Source organism: Cherax quadricarinatus, chromosome 35 (assembly GCF_038502225.1).
Source record: "Cherax quadricarinatus isolate ZL_2023a chromosome 35, ASM3850222v1, whole genome shotgun sequence".
Lineage (NCBI taxonomy): Eukaryota > Metazoa > Arthropoda > Malacostraca > Decapoda > Parastacidae > Cherax > Cherax quadricarinatus.
Genome location: NC_091326.1, coordinates 370,598 through 385,977, shown reverse-complemented (window position 1 = coordinate 385,977; position 15,380 = coordinate 370,598). Strand labels below are relative to the sequence as shown.

Genomic DNA, 15,380 nt, shown 5'->3' with positions numbered 1-15,380 from the left:
TTTCACCATCACTCATACACAATCACTGTCTTTGCAGAGATGTTCAGATACGACAGTTTAGACATCCCTCCAAACTGCCAATATCCTAAACCCCTCCTTTAAAGTGTAGGCATTGTACTTCCCATTTACAAAACTTAAGTCTGGCTAACCGGTTCCCCTGAATCCCTTCACAAATAAATAAATATACATATGCTGTGAATTGTCGAGTTATGTAAACACAACTATGAATAACAAAATTTTATTATACAGTACTGCCTCTCCTCACTTAACAATGGGGTTCCATTCCTAAGAGTAGGTTGATAAGCAAATTGGTTGTTAAGCGAGGAACATACTAAACTGGTAGTGGGTTTGTGTCAACCATCTTTAGATATTTTTTAATGTTTGCACATTTTTGGTATTTTTTAAATGTTTATCCAGTAGTTTACTGTATACTGTAATGAAGAGAATAGAGGAAATCAGCTCTAATTTACATTATTTAGGTTTGCATACTGGTTGGAGAGCTGGTCGTAAGTCCGAGTGGTGAGTAAACTAGTACGTCACTAAGGAGAGGCTGTACTTCAATGTTTGCTTTTCAGATTTTGAATATATGTAGTTGCAGTGTTCTGGAAAAAAAGCAGTTATGTTTGGGTATGCTTTTAAGTCCTAGAGATTGTAAAATATACAGGAATTAACTGATACAGTCTGATTGCAATATTGATATTTTATTGGTCATTTTATATGCATAGGGTGTCGATTGAAGATTCACCGGGACCATTTGGAACGCAAAGAGGATCTAGTGGCCCCATGTAAAATTAGCTATGATTTAAACACAGCAAAGGAACTGTTACTACTGGCTCCTACAGTTGAAAGTCAACAGGTAAGATATGTATTTTTTACATAAGCTAAAACTAGGCATTAATCTGTGGGGTGTGCTTATGGTCAGAAGTGCCAGCTGAATGCAAAAGACTGGCATAACACTCAACAGTCTCAGTTAATGGGAGTTAATACCCAGATTTTTCATTAGAGGTGTTGACTTTTTTTTTTTTTATTACAAAAGCTTCTCTTTTTAAATTTAGTAATGTATACAGGAGAAGGGATTACTAGCCCTTTGCTCCCAGCATTTTAGTTGCCTCTTACGACACATGTGTCTTATGGAGGAACAGTTATGTTTCACTTCTCCATGAAGATAAGTGGAAATAAACAAGAACAAGATTTTTCTTTTTTTATTAACACATCGGCCGTTTCCCACCGAGGCAGGGTGACCCGAAAAAAGAAACTTTCATCATCATTCACTCCATCACTGTCTTGCCAGAGGCATGCTTACACTACAGTTATAAAACTGCAACATTAACACCCCTCCTTCAGAGTACCACCACTGTACTTCCCATCTACAGGAATCAAGTCCGGCCTGCCGGTTTCCCTTAATCCCTTCGTAAATGTTACCTTGCTTACACTCCAACAGCACATCAAGTCCTAAAAACCATTTGTCTCCATTTGCTCCTATCTAACATGCTCATGCACACTTGCTGGAACTGCAAGCCCCTCACACACAAAACCTCCTTTACCCCCTCCCTCCAACCTTTCCTTGGCCCACCCCTACCTCACCTTCCCTCCACTACAAGAACTAGTAAGAAAAATAGAAGAAAACTCAGAGGGTGTGTGTGTATATATATGCTTGTACATGCATGTTTAGTGTGACCTAAGTGTAAGTAGAAGTAGCAAGGAGTACCTGAAACCTTGCATGTTTATGAGACAAAAAAAAGGCACCAGCAATTCTACCATCATGTAAAACAATTACAGGTTTCCATTTTACAGTCACTTGGCAGGACAGTAGTACCTCCCTGGGCGGTTGCTGTCTACTACCTACTACCTATATAGACTGTTTTACTTTGCTTAATTTTTTTTTTATTCTGGCATCTCCCACCTAAGCAAGATGACTTGAAAAAGAAACACCTTCACCATCATTTACACTGTCTTGCCAGAGGCTCGCAGATGCGAGAGTTTAGTTGTGAAATAATGTTTTCATTTTTTTTTTTTTTTTACAGAACTGGGTCTCACGGTTGTCCAAGAAAATTCAAAAGTCAGGGTACAAAGCCAATAATGCTGGCGGCCCTGACGGTGCCAAAGTTTCCCCAAGGTCAGTGTCAGAGCTGACAGTCATTTTTCACTGAATGAATTCTTTACTACTGCCAAGCAGAAGAATTCAATCCAGTAAACATATTAACACTTTTTAACTACCAACAAAACCTTTAAATGAGCCAATTATATTTAAGAAATAGAAGTAGTTTTTGCTTTCAGTTAAATATTTTAGTAACTAGTAGTTTCAGTATGCAAATTACACAGTTATATTTTTTCTTCAAGAGTTCTCAGTATTTGCTTATATATTTTTACACATAGCATCATTTTTATAAGTTAATTTGAAAAGCAGTTTCTCTTATTTAGTAGGCTAGTCCTAGAATATGGTTCAAGTAAATTACACAGGAAAACTCTTTCCTGCCATCCAAATTTGTTCTTCAAACACCCTTCAGTTATAACATTACTTCTTACTTCTGGTCCTTCATCTGAATCTACTTCCACTTCTTTCAGTCACTTGCATTTGTTAATATCCTGATGTGCAATTACTACCATATGTCAGATAATCCCTGGGACCCAAGTGTGCATCTCTGTTAATTGTGAATCTCTAGGACACAGGTGTGCATCTGTCTGTTTATTTTGGTTTCGTGTATCCTTAGTATGGATGCCAAGATATTTGGCCTGCTTTATTTTGTGTTTTCTTTTTTAAAAAATAATTTGAGAATGGTGCCTATTGAAATTCAGCATTGTAGTGCTTTAATGGTCATTTTGGAAGCATATATTTGGGGATCTTTTGTTCCGTTTATTTTGGCAAATGTAACCACTATGCCAACTAAATTTCTCAATGTGCACAAACCAGAGATAAATCATTAGAGGGTATTATTAGCCCAACCTGAACCATTATGAGTTAATTAATCCAACCACATTATTGTGATTCGTATTCTTCTCAATGTGTTGATGAGTTTTGTGCTTCATGTTAAACAAACTCAGGTGAGAGAAGACAACATAACATCTATCCTCTGCTTAGTGTATACCAGAAAAGGAAAGAAATTATCATTATTTTATGTAATCCCACCCATCGTGTGACTTAACACAAAAAACAAATACAAGCAAGATGACTAGATTACAGTAGACTTAAGTATAGTACAATATAGCACTGTATTACAAAAACACAATATTTAAAGAAAATCTGAGCTTCAGGGGGCTGGGGGTATTCCAAGTTATATAAATTTCGAGCAAGCTCATTCTTTTTTGTTTTCAATGATACATTTGATCAAAAAGCGATGAAAGAAAGAACTGGAAACTCAAATATTTTCCCTTTATTGATTTGTCAAACAAGTTTAAACCCTATCACCCCTCCACTCTCCTATTAACTCTTCTTTTCTCTTAACCCTTTCTCTTGACTTTCCCTTTTTCTTTTCTCCCACCCCCTCCAATTCCTTCTCTCCCCTTTCTGTCTGTGGTCCAAGTTGGACCCAAACTTTGTGATAAGTTTTCCTTATCTAAGCACAAGTTGTTTGTGTAGTGTATATTCTGATTTTTTTTCTTTTCTTTCTTTTTTCTTCCCTGCTTCTTCCCGCCCTTCTTCTCTCCCCCTCCCTTATCTCCCCCTCCCTTCTTTCTCCCTCCCTTCCTCTCTCCCCCTCCCTTCTTCTCTCTCCCTCCCCCCTCCCTTCTCTCCCTACCTTCCTCTCTCCCCCTCCCTTCTTCTCTCTCCCTCCCTTCTCTCCCCCCTCCTCCCCCCCTCCCTTCTTTCTCCCTCCCTTCCTCTCTCCCCCTCCCTTCTTCTCTCTCCCTCTTCTTCCTCTCCCTCCCTTCCCCCCTCCTCCCCCCTCCCTTCTCTCCCCTCCTCTCCCTTCTCCCCCTCCCTTCCCACCCATTTCTCTGCACCCATTTTTTCCCCCTCCCAGCCTCTCTCTCTCAATCCCTCTCCTTTTATCCCTCACCTGTTTTCTCATCCCCTCTTCCTCCTATCTTCTCTCCCCTCTTTAGCTCCCTCTTCTTCCCATCTCTCTCTTCTCCCCTTCCTTCTCTCCTTCCATTCTTTCTCCTCTCCCTTCCCTTCTTTCTCCTCTCCCTTCATTCTCCTCTCCCCTTCCCTTCTTTCTCTTCTCCCCTCCCCCCCTCCTCCTCTCCCCTTCCCTTTTCTCCCCTTCTGTTTTCTCCTTTCCCCTTCTTTTCCCTCTTTCCTGCCTTCTCTTCTCCCCCTTTCCTTTTTGTTCTCTTCTCTCCCCTTCCCTCTCCCCTCCCCATTGCCTCTTCCATCCTCAATTTCCTTCTTTTCCCCTTCTTCCTCTTTTCTTTCCTCTCCATCTTCCCATCAAATAAACCTTCCCCAGAGCTAAATATTATGTCTTTAGTATTGTCATTAATATTTTATTTCTAAGTTTGACTACAAGAAAAAGAATCCAAGTGTTAACAGATAATTTTTACAGTTAACAGATTGAAATAATTTTTTATTTTCTTTTATATTATTTTCTTTGAAGTTAGACTGGAATATATCCACCAAGAAAAGGAAGTGAGGAGTATTTCCCTAACAGCAGTTTATAATAGTTCTTAAAATGCTTAGTTAGTTACAAAAAATTGGCCTCTTAATCAGCATGTTGCCTTTGTGTTAATTTTTGTTGATTTGGTTGTGGTTTTTGCAGAATGTAAAATCCTTTAGGACTAAGCAGCTTCAGACAGCAAGTAAATGAGGAAGTATTTACACATGAGTTTGCTGCCAAGGTTTGCTTTTCATTGTTATACACAGCACAACAAGCACTCCACATATTGCTTTACTGCCATTCAAACACAGCTTAGACATATTTTAAAAACAGTGGAAGACCTGTTTTGCTGGTCCCTCCCTAAGCTTGCTCCTCTATTGGTTTTATCTAATTTATAATTATTACAAAACAAATAATAATCTTAATCTATAATTATCTATGAATGTTACATAATAATCTTACTACAAACAAATAAAATACCTAAGATAATTTTCCTGTTGTTTGGAATGCAGAATTGAGTATCTGACTACTTACCTTCCTCCTAACTTGAGTTATTAGTTCATCTGCCCCTTGCACTCCTAACAGTTTATAGTGTAAAACAAAAGTAAATTATCTAATATGTGGTGTCCACATGTGTCTGAGGTGATGGGTTACACCAGTGCATGTTTTTCAGGTTACCAGGTTTTCTTTAGAAGTGGGCTTGCCATAAAAATTCAGTTAACATTTGATGTACCAGAACTCAGTGCTTGTAAGGTTTCAGTGAGCATTGTATAGCAGAGCAGCAACAATTGATAATATTGAAAAGAATATTAATTGTTCAAGTAAAACTTGCCTTGCAAACTGTTTTTCCTGCATCTTGAGATACAGTACAAGGAGTAAATGATAAGAGAGGAGAATGCTCCTACATGTTTTTGTATTTCACCAGATTCCATGCAGCTCATTAAAAGGAATCTGGATTTAATGGATTATGCAGTATTAGCTTACTTTTTCCCTAAATGGATTCTGCTTGTTAAGCTTTTCCATAAGAATCTCAGTTGAGCTCTTCATTTAGTGAATGTGAGAATAATGTTGCTGCCTTTCCATATCTGCATTTGGCAGCAGCAGTGGTGGAGGCAAGCTTTTTGTAACTGGTGTTAATGCTGAATTTTATGGCTCTTCCTTACTGTTTATCTTTCATACTTGATGGGAGGAAGAAAAATAGCCATGATCAGTTTAAAAAAAATGATTTCTGACACTCCAATTGATCTGATTAATATCTTACATAAATTTCATCTTTGCACTCTTATGTACTTAGTCTTTCTCATCTGACAGATTGTAAGTTCTGTTGGGATTTGTATTTAAATATTGTAGTTTGAAGGTGTAGGATAATTAATGTTGAATTCATCTATAACCTAATAATGCACCAAATTTGCTGGCTGTTCATATTAGATTCCCACAATTAGAGATATAGCCAAATACAATTGCCATGTTTGTTAGAACAATTGGAGTGTAGCAAGAAGTCTCATATGTGGAAAAAATAATTAATGCACCTGAAACATGACTGTAACTTTGTTTTGCACTCATAATGTATAAGTGTTTGTTTTGCTGCACTTAGATAGCACAGTGATCAGTCAACACTTATGTAAGCTTTAACATAGGTTTTCATTTTTATATAGCTCTGTATCTTTTATTTATATGCAAGCTTTGCACAGGCGCACACAGGACTGAACATAGCTTACATAATTTTGGTAGTTATGCTAGAATTGAAGCTTATAGAACTAACATGCCTAGTCATTATTTTTTACTTCATTTAGCTTTCCTGTAATTGTTTTACTGCATGAGCAGTGTCCATGCAAAGTAAGGTGACTCCAGAAATGTGAAACATTCATTATCATTTGTTCAGCAGTATTCTTGCCAGAAGTACATATACATTACAGTTAACCCTTAAACTGTCCACATGTAGATCTACGTTCGCATGCGTAGCGCTCCGACCTTGATTTTCCCCATTTGAAAGCATGTAAAAAAAAAAAAGTAGATCTACATTCGGAGCCCCCTGCACGTGGACGTAGATCTACGTTTTGACAGTTTAAGGGTTAAATTGACCTTCTAAACTGAAATATCCGCAGCCCCTTCTTCTGAGTGTAAGCACTCTACTTCTCCACTTCCAGGATTTGGGTCCAGCAAACTGGTTTCCCATGAATCCCTTTGTAAATGTTTCATTGCTCACATTCCAGCAGCATGTAGAATCTTAAAAACCACTTGTCACCACTTTGATCTAACAAACCCCCACAAGCCTGCTGGATACTCAAGGTCAAGAAGAACTCAAACTCTTTACTTTTCCCTCAAATTCTTCTTGAGATGACTGCTGCTACTCCTTTTTATGCCCCAAATTTATGCACTCTCTTGGTTGGCCTATTCTGCTTCTATGCTTCATATTTTCTGCATAATATTCACACAACACATTGCTCTTGAGTCCTGGAGATGGGAAGTACAGTGCCTGCACTCTGAAGGAGGGGTGTTAATGTTGCAGTTTAAAAACTGTAGTGTAAAGCACCCTTCTGGCAAGACAGTGATGGAGTGAATGATGGTGAAAGTTTTTCTTTTTCGGGCCACCCTGCTTTGGTGGGAATCGGCCAGTGTGATAATAAAAAAAAAAAAAAAAAAAACATTGCTCTTCAACATGACTTCTTCATTGCTTGCTTACAGCTTCCTCCTTGCTGCAACATTTAAAGTCTGTGTTTCACATCCAAGTAAAAGTGTTGGTATCACTACACACTGGTACATTTCCCTTTTTGCCTTCATAGATAAGATTCTTTCTGTCCACAGATGCCTAAACACACAACTTACCTTTCATTCCTTGTCCATCCTGTGGTTCACCCTGTCTTTTATAGACTTATCTGTTGACATGTCCACTCCCAAATATCTTAATGCATTCATTTCCTCAACACTCCCTCCATAATCTGATATCGAGTCTTCTATTGCCTAGGTTTTTTGTTGCTCTCATCATCATGCTCTTTTCTATGTTCACTTTTAATTTTATTCTTTTATATGCACTTCCAAATTCATCCAACAACTTTTCTTCAGACCCCCCCCCCAAAGAACATTGTCATTACACAAATAACCCGCACATAGAAGAGAGGAGCTTACGACAACATTTCGGTCTGACTCTTCTATGTGCGGGTTATTTGTGTATCGTTCCAGACACGGTATTGTTTTTTTTTGTTATTAACATTGTCATTGGTAAAGAGCAAGTATGATAACTCCCACTTTGTAACAGATTCATTGTGCTGTAATCTCTCACCTCTCCGAAATGCCCAAGCATTTGATTATTTTACACCTCCAGCATGTTTCTTTGAAATCCTACTTTCTCTGTTTTTTCAATAATATTTCTACCATACACTTTATACTATATATTCAGTAGGTAATGTATCAGATTATAGTGGTGTCAACACTGATATATGGGTGTGAGGCATTGGCTTTAAATATTGCTGTGAGGTGAAGACTAGAGACAGTGAAGATCTTATGTTTGAGGGTGATGTGTGATGTGAATATTTTCTAAAGAATTCAAAGCATAGAAATTCGAACATAAGATAGTATGGGGTTACAGAGGTATAATTAATAAGTAAGAAGGGGTTATTGAGGTGGATTGAGCAATTAAAGAAGGTGGAGTAAAATAGGATGACCACAAAGGTGTACAAAGCTGGGGTGGAAGGGAAGTTGTCCCTAAAGCATGCATCCAGTTTGTGGGAGTGTTTTAAATTGGAGGAACTGGAAACAGGTAGGATTTATGGTATGACATACACTATGAAATTATTTTTATCTTTTATTATCTTGTTTCTGTACATTAGCTCTGCCTAAATATATACTTTAAAGCTCACTTCCTATCAGTTTTACCTTTAAAGTACTGACTTAAGTTTCTGCTTATTCTGTCTCCTTTCTGCCTTCCAGTATCTTACATATTCTCATTTTATATTAAATTGGGACATTCAGCATTTTAAAATCAGAAACAGCAGCTGGGATTGTGAAGAAGGCAGGTTTTCAAGTCTTCAAGCCAACTTAAACATCATTAAATGCTGACAGAGGATTGAGCCTTCATTAGTTCTTGTGTTTTATAACCTACATGTGTTTAGCTCTTCATGAAATGCAATGCAATACTATTTGTACTTTCTCAAGTTTCACTTTGGGTTTTACAGACAAGAATTTCAGATGTGTAGATCAAGTGTTTACATTGAAGCATATATGTGAACAGTATTTAGATAAAGGTAGGGAAGTTTTCATTGCATTTATGGATTTAGAAAAGGCATATGATAGGGTTGATAGGGAGAGAGGGAGATTACTTCCCGGTAGATGTAGGTCTTAGACAGGGATGTGTAATGTCACCATGGTTGTTTAATAAATTTATAGATGGGGTTGTAAAACAAGTAAATGCTAGGGTGTTGGGGAGAGGGATGGGATTTAACTATGGGGAATCAAATACAAAATGGGAGTTGACACAGTTACTTTTTGCTGATGATACTGTGCTTTTGGGAGATTCTAAAGAAAAGTTGCAAAGGTTAGTTGATGAGAGTGTGTAAAGGTAGAAAGTTGAAAGTGAACATAGATAAGAGTAACATGATGAGGGTGTCAAACAATTTAGAGATTTAGATAACGAAAAATTTAATCATATTGGAGGGAAGGAGTATAGAAGAAGTGAATGTTTTCAGATAGTTGGGAGTTGACTGGTCAGTGGATAGGTTTATGAAGGATGAGGTTAACTATAGAACTGATGAAGGAGAAAAAGGTGAGTGGTGCGCTGAGGTATCTGTGGAGACAAAAAACGTTATCCATGGAGGCAAAGAAGGGAATGTATAGTGGTACCAACACTTATATGGGTGTGAAACATGGGTTGGGAATGCTGCAGCGAGGAGGCGGCTGAAGGCAGTTTAGATGTCCTGTCTAAGGGCAATGTGGGGTGTAAATATTATGCCGAAAATTCGTAGTGTGGAAGTAGGAGGTGTGGAGTTACTAAAAGTATTAGTCAGAGGGCAGAAGAGGGGTTGTTGAAATGTTTTGGTCATTTAGAGAGAATGGGACAAAGTAGAATGACTTGGAAAATGTATAAATCTGTAGGGGATGGAAGGCAGGGTAGGGGTTGTACTTGAAAAAGTTGGAGGGAGGTGGTAAAGGTTTTGTGGGCAAGGGACTTGGACTTCAGCAAGCACGCGTGAGCATGTTAGATAGGAGCAAATGAAGACGAATGGTTTTTGGGACCTGATGTGCTGTTGGAGTGTGAGCAGGGTAATATTTTGTGAAGGGATTCAGGGAAACTGGTTAGCCAGACTTGAGTCCTAGAATTGGGAAATACAGTGCCTGGACTTTAAAGGAGGGGTTTGGGATGTTGTCAGTTTGGAGGGACATCTAAGCTATCGTATCTGAGTTCCTCTGCAAAGACAGTGATTATGTATGAGTGATGGGGAAAATGTTGAATGATGATGAAAGTTTTTTCTTTCTTTTTGGGTCACCCTGCCTTTGTGGGAAACGGCCGCCTTGTTAAAAAAAAAAAAAAAAAATCCAGGTACGTGTTGGATACTCTAAACTGGGTCGTATCTAATTTGTGTGTATACCTGTGCATATTTGTATGTAAAGAATAATGTGATTATTTAATGTAGCATTATAGAAATTGAAAGAACTGTATTTTAAAATTTTATTACAAACTTTTATGAAAATCTTTAAACTTTTTCTGTCATATTACTTATTCACTTTCATATGAGGCAAAGAGCTACTGTTCTTTTTCATCATTTACTCATAGCATTATCAATCTTAAGTTAAGGAATTTCCAGTATTTACTCATTTTCTTCAGTCCTGTGTGTGGTATTATGATGGTTTATATGATTTTTTTAAAGTTAGGCTAAAAATTATAGCCACAAGATTTTAAAGGATACAAATAGCAAATCATTTCTTATTAGCAACTTAGGCAGTGGGTGTAAGAGTTTTACTCAGTGTTCCTTTGAATATGCAACAATATTTGAATGTCAGCATCACCTCATGGTAGATTCATTAACTTTTTAATTGTCAAAATTTATTCTGAACAAGTTTAAATACTATAATACTGTAAAATACTTTACAACTATGTTATGAAGGTTATTTTTATATAGAATTTTCTAGGTAATTTGAATTATTTTTATGACATAGTGATTTAGCTTTGCCTTTTGAAATTGTATATTAACAGTAAGTAAAATGCATAAAGGTAATATCTTTTGAGCTGCAATAAAACTTATATTGCTGTCTTTTTTTTTTTTTTTCAGAGAGTCAACCAGATCATCTTATCGACCATTTGTTGTACAGAAATCTGCTACTTTGCCTCCCAACTCCAACTTAAGTAGAAAATAGAGCAGTCTTAAGGCTAATACCTCATTTCTCACCTTGAGGAGTTTTTGGTGGCTCTGTGGGATTGCCTTTAATATAAAATCAAAAACTTTTATTTCTGGTACTGTTTAGACCAATGGAAATTTGAATCCCTCCACAATCTAGAAATAACAATTGTATGAACAAATAATATAAAGGTATTGTCGTGGAGTCATTGTAATAATCACCTCAACCTGAATATAAATGACTGTGCAAAGTGAATTTTATTTTGCCCAGCAAGATATTAGTGTATCAAGGACAAGTGCCTTATGAAGTCCTAGTTAGTACCATTAAATTATGTACATTATTTTATGTCTTGGATTCTCCTTGAGGAACAAGTCTTGGTAGTGACATAATTATTACAGTAATATTTTGCTGAATTGCTCGTAGGTGAAGATGAGTAAGAGTTTTTGGTACAAGAAAGCCTTATTTTGTATGTTTCTAATTTTGTGTAACACTTAATGCTTCCAGTATACATACATACATAAGTTGACCTCCTTTCTCGTCCGTTATCACATCAGACTGTTGCAAGTTAATGCAAAAAAAGAAATTGCATTTGTGATGTACATGTGATTCATGAAGTGTGTCATTCAACTGCAGGCAGTCAACAGTTCAGTAATTTACTCAAGGTGTTTTGTGCTCTTAACAAATTTCACTGGATGTGTCAGTCCCCCAATATTTTTAATCCTCATTGTTAAACTTTAAATTAACTCTACAGTTCAATAAAAGCTGAACTCATCTTGATGTTAAACTACTATGTGACTGAGCAGGTTTTGTAAATACCGACCTGTGTGAATGTTGTCTTGAGTGAATGAGTGATGTCATAATCAGAAGTCAAGTTGTATTTGAGAAAGACCAGAATTTTTTATAGACAATTTTTATGAATAGCTATAATATAATGATAACCTAGAAGTTCAAAATGCAAGTGATTCCATGATGTGAGTCTTGAAAGTTAGGGTGGATAGTTCAGATGGGACTTTGCTGAGTCAACTTTTCGAGTACTGCTTGTTATTTTTCACCTGTCAGAGCTAATCTGTCTTGGACTTATTTAGTGCCACCCATCTCAATCCTAATATTCTTTCATGCCCTGTTGATTATCATTTCATATTTTTTATTACCTATTCATAGAACATAAATTTTTATCTTTGAGACTTGTATGAAGCTTTCACTCACCATTCCTCCCAAACACAAGGGTCTAGTCTGGAATGAAGCCTCAAACAAGTGCTGATGAACACATTAGAATTTAGAAGCACTTTCACTTGTTTACCCCATTTCTTTTACACGTTAAAAAAAAGCTGTATCATGGGAACAGACTGTCATACCATACCAGTATTGTTCAGCCTAGTAATTAATAGTAAAATTATATCCTATATTACTGAGGATCAGAATTCTTCCTCCGTAAGCCATGCGTTTTGTAAGAGACGACTAAAATGTCGGGAGCATGGGGTAGTAACCTCTTCTCCTGTATACATTACTAGAGTTAAAAAGAGGAACTTTTGTTTTTCTTTTTGGGCCACCCCGCCTCGGTGGGATACGGCCGGTTTGTTGAAAGAAGATTTAGGATGGCCACATACGTCAGTAAATTACACTTCTACTGTTTTCTTGAGTATGTACTTACCCAGTAAGGGTCTCTTGATGCATCACATAGCATTTTTTTTTTTCGTAACATATGCCTAATGACTTTTTTCCACTTGTTTATTTTTCTATTTGGTATAGTATGTTACATGTAGTCACCATTTCATGAACCCTTTGCAAACTTAAAGGCTACACATGTGAATGAGGAGAAAAAAATTATAAGGTAAATATTCAGATTTGTCACATCAAACTACATGAAGTGATTTGTGCTTCAACCATGGAACTCATAGTTCCTATGAAATGCCTAATAACCTTGTTGTTTTGTTGCCATCTGTACCACGATAGCAGTGCAATAATACAACACACGTAGTGCTTAGTTGTGATTTGCCCGTTTTTTTTCATTTATTAAATAATTTATATAGAACTAAGTTTTGCACAGGATTGGGTATGAACTGTACATAAATGTGAGGTTGACAACATACAGATACATAATATATTCCTATTGTATTCCAGTTAGGTTTGCTATTTTTGTATTTGACGTTCATAACCCTGCCTGGGTGCAAGACGGCCGTTGAGGTAAACTTTTTTTAAAATTCAACGTATTAATGCATGATGCAATAATTATATGATTTAGGATGTCCAGCAGAGTTGCAGACTGGATGGAAATAGTATAAAATACCGACACAATGGAAAAATAAACACATAAGCAGTATAATGTGATCCTTTATTGACAATGTTTCACCCACACAGTGGACTTTATCAAGTCACAAACAGATCTGTTTGTGACTTGATATAGCCCACTGTGTGGGCGAAACGTTGTCAATAAATGATCACGTTATACTGCTTATGTGTTTATTTTTCCAGAGTTGCAGACTAACATTGAAGTTGTGAGAAGGAAAAAGCAGGATTATTTTCATTTTGCATTGTTGCATGCCCCTTAGGGGGGAGTATTACTTTAAATTTAAAAAAAAAAGTAGATTGTGATGTGTAGCCTGTGTTACATGGTAAAGGCTATTTAGAATATTTATTTTTAATAAATTAATATTAATTTGCAGTACATTATCATGTTCATTAATTATAATAAAACTGGAAAATATATTTACTAAATCCAAAAAGTGGCCTATGAAGGTCTTTAATGTTTATTTTTGAATTATAATATTTAAAATTTTGCAGTATGCAGGTATTCATAAAAAGGTTGTGAAAATATTCTTGCCTATTTTTAACTTAGTGTATTCTTTCACATTCTAAGAAAATACCAGTGTAATTTCATTCAGTTGATTAAACAGCCATCAACTTAATAATTATTGATTCTAGGCCTATGATTGATTTATTATAAATTAATCTTTCAGTTTTATTGAAAAAAATTTAAGCTCGGTGTCTGGAAAGCTTTATATATCAAAATGAAAGGAAGACACATTTGATCACACTGAAGAAATGGCTGCCAGCAACAAGTAATTGGCATGACTTCTATGCATATTATTTATAATTTACTTGAATTATGAGGAATTAGACACAGGTGCAACACCTGGGTATCTATTTCAAGATGTTTTGCCAGCCAATTTTTTTTTTTATTCAATACAAAGATATATGAAGACATAAGATGATGAGGTAATCAGTCCCTTGGTCTTGCAGAACTGTACATAGAAGACAGTCATGATGAATCTGAAGAGTCATCAAGTCTGAGTTACTGAATGTCAGTGTCCAGGCTGAGGGACTGATTATACCTCATCTTCCACTGTATTATGAGTTTAGTTCTTGAAAATTGAGGGACTTGATTACCTCATCTTCTCTCTCTGTATATCACCCCTGTATTGAATTGAAAAAGTCACTGCCTGATGAAATGTCTTTAAATAGAGATAACCAGCTGTTGCTTGTGTAATTACTCATCTTTTTAGTATTGTATACCATTATAGTAAATGTTACTTGAATTATAATGATGATAAAAATTATGATAGTTCATTAAACTTGTTTTGTTGTGAAAAGTCTCACTGTGAATTTGACAATGATCTTAAGAACTATTTTATATATTTTCATGGCAAAGTACAGTGGACCTCCACTGAACTTAGAGACCAAGAATATCTTGTTAAGTGAAAAATGTGTTTAGTGAATCACATTCTCCCATAGAAGCCCATATTATAACCTTGAAATGAGGACCAGGACAATAATATTCTCTATCCAGTTCCTACTTGTTTTTTCAATTTAAAAAAAATATATACTCACCAGAAATGGGTCCATTGTGTAATGGAGGCATAGTGGTGTTACACCCCTGGTTTATGAGTGCATAATATGGTCTAAGTGTGTGTGAGAGGAGTGATGATGTCATTATATACTGTCCCTCCCACCACATCCCTCCCTTCACCAGAGATGGGTCCATTGTTGGGTTGAAGGATTGTGATGGCTTCTAGGATGACTATTGTTGGGTTAAAGAGTTGAAATGAACTAAGGGAAATCACCTTCAGGCTATTTTTGTTAATGAAACAGCTGTTTCTTTCTAAGGCAGGATAACCCAAAGAAGAAAACATATCCACTAAATCATCATCTTGCCAGAAGTGTGTTGACATCACAATAAGATTATCCCTCAGACTGCAGCTTCCTCACCCCCCCCCCCTTCAAAATGCTGGCACTACCCTTTTCACCTCCAGGATTCAATTCTAGCTAACTGGTTTCCCTGAACTCCTTCATAGCTACATTGATCACACTCCACCAGCATGTTCATTAAAAAAACACTCGTCTGCATCCACTCCTGTGTAACATGCTCACATAAGCCTGTTAGATGCTCAAGCCCCTGAACCTCAAAGCCTCTTTATTTTACTCCCTCCCTTCAGTTATTTTTGGGACAACCACTCAGCTTCTCAGCCCTCTTGATTTTATACCTTTCAGGACACTGCATTGCCTTTTAACTTT

The 15,380-nt window shown here is 36.6% G+C and overlaps 1 protein-coding gene across 1 annotated transcript in view; it reads left to right on the top strand.

The window, feature by feature from the left end:
* Positions 1 to 15,380, top strand: part of Rok (Rho kinase) — a 147,892-nt gene that overhangs the window by 131,421 nt on the left and 1,091 nt on the right. The window contains exons 35-37 of the mRNA XM_070091512.1: positions 726 to 856; positions 2,025 to 2,116; positions 10,802 to 15,380. The exon at positions 10,802 to 15,380 is cut by the window's right edge and continues 1,091 nt beyond it. Of these exons, the coding sequence (XP_069947613.1) occupies positions 726 to 856; positions 2,025 to 2,116; positions 10,802 to 10,886 (308 nt within the window). The 3' untranslated portion in view covers positions 10,887 to 15,380. The remainder of the gene's footprint in view (positions 1 to 725; positions 857 to 2,024; positions 2,117 to 10,801) is intronic.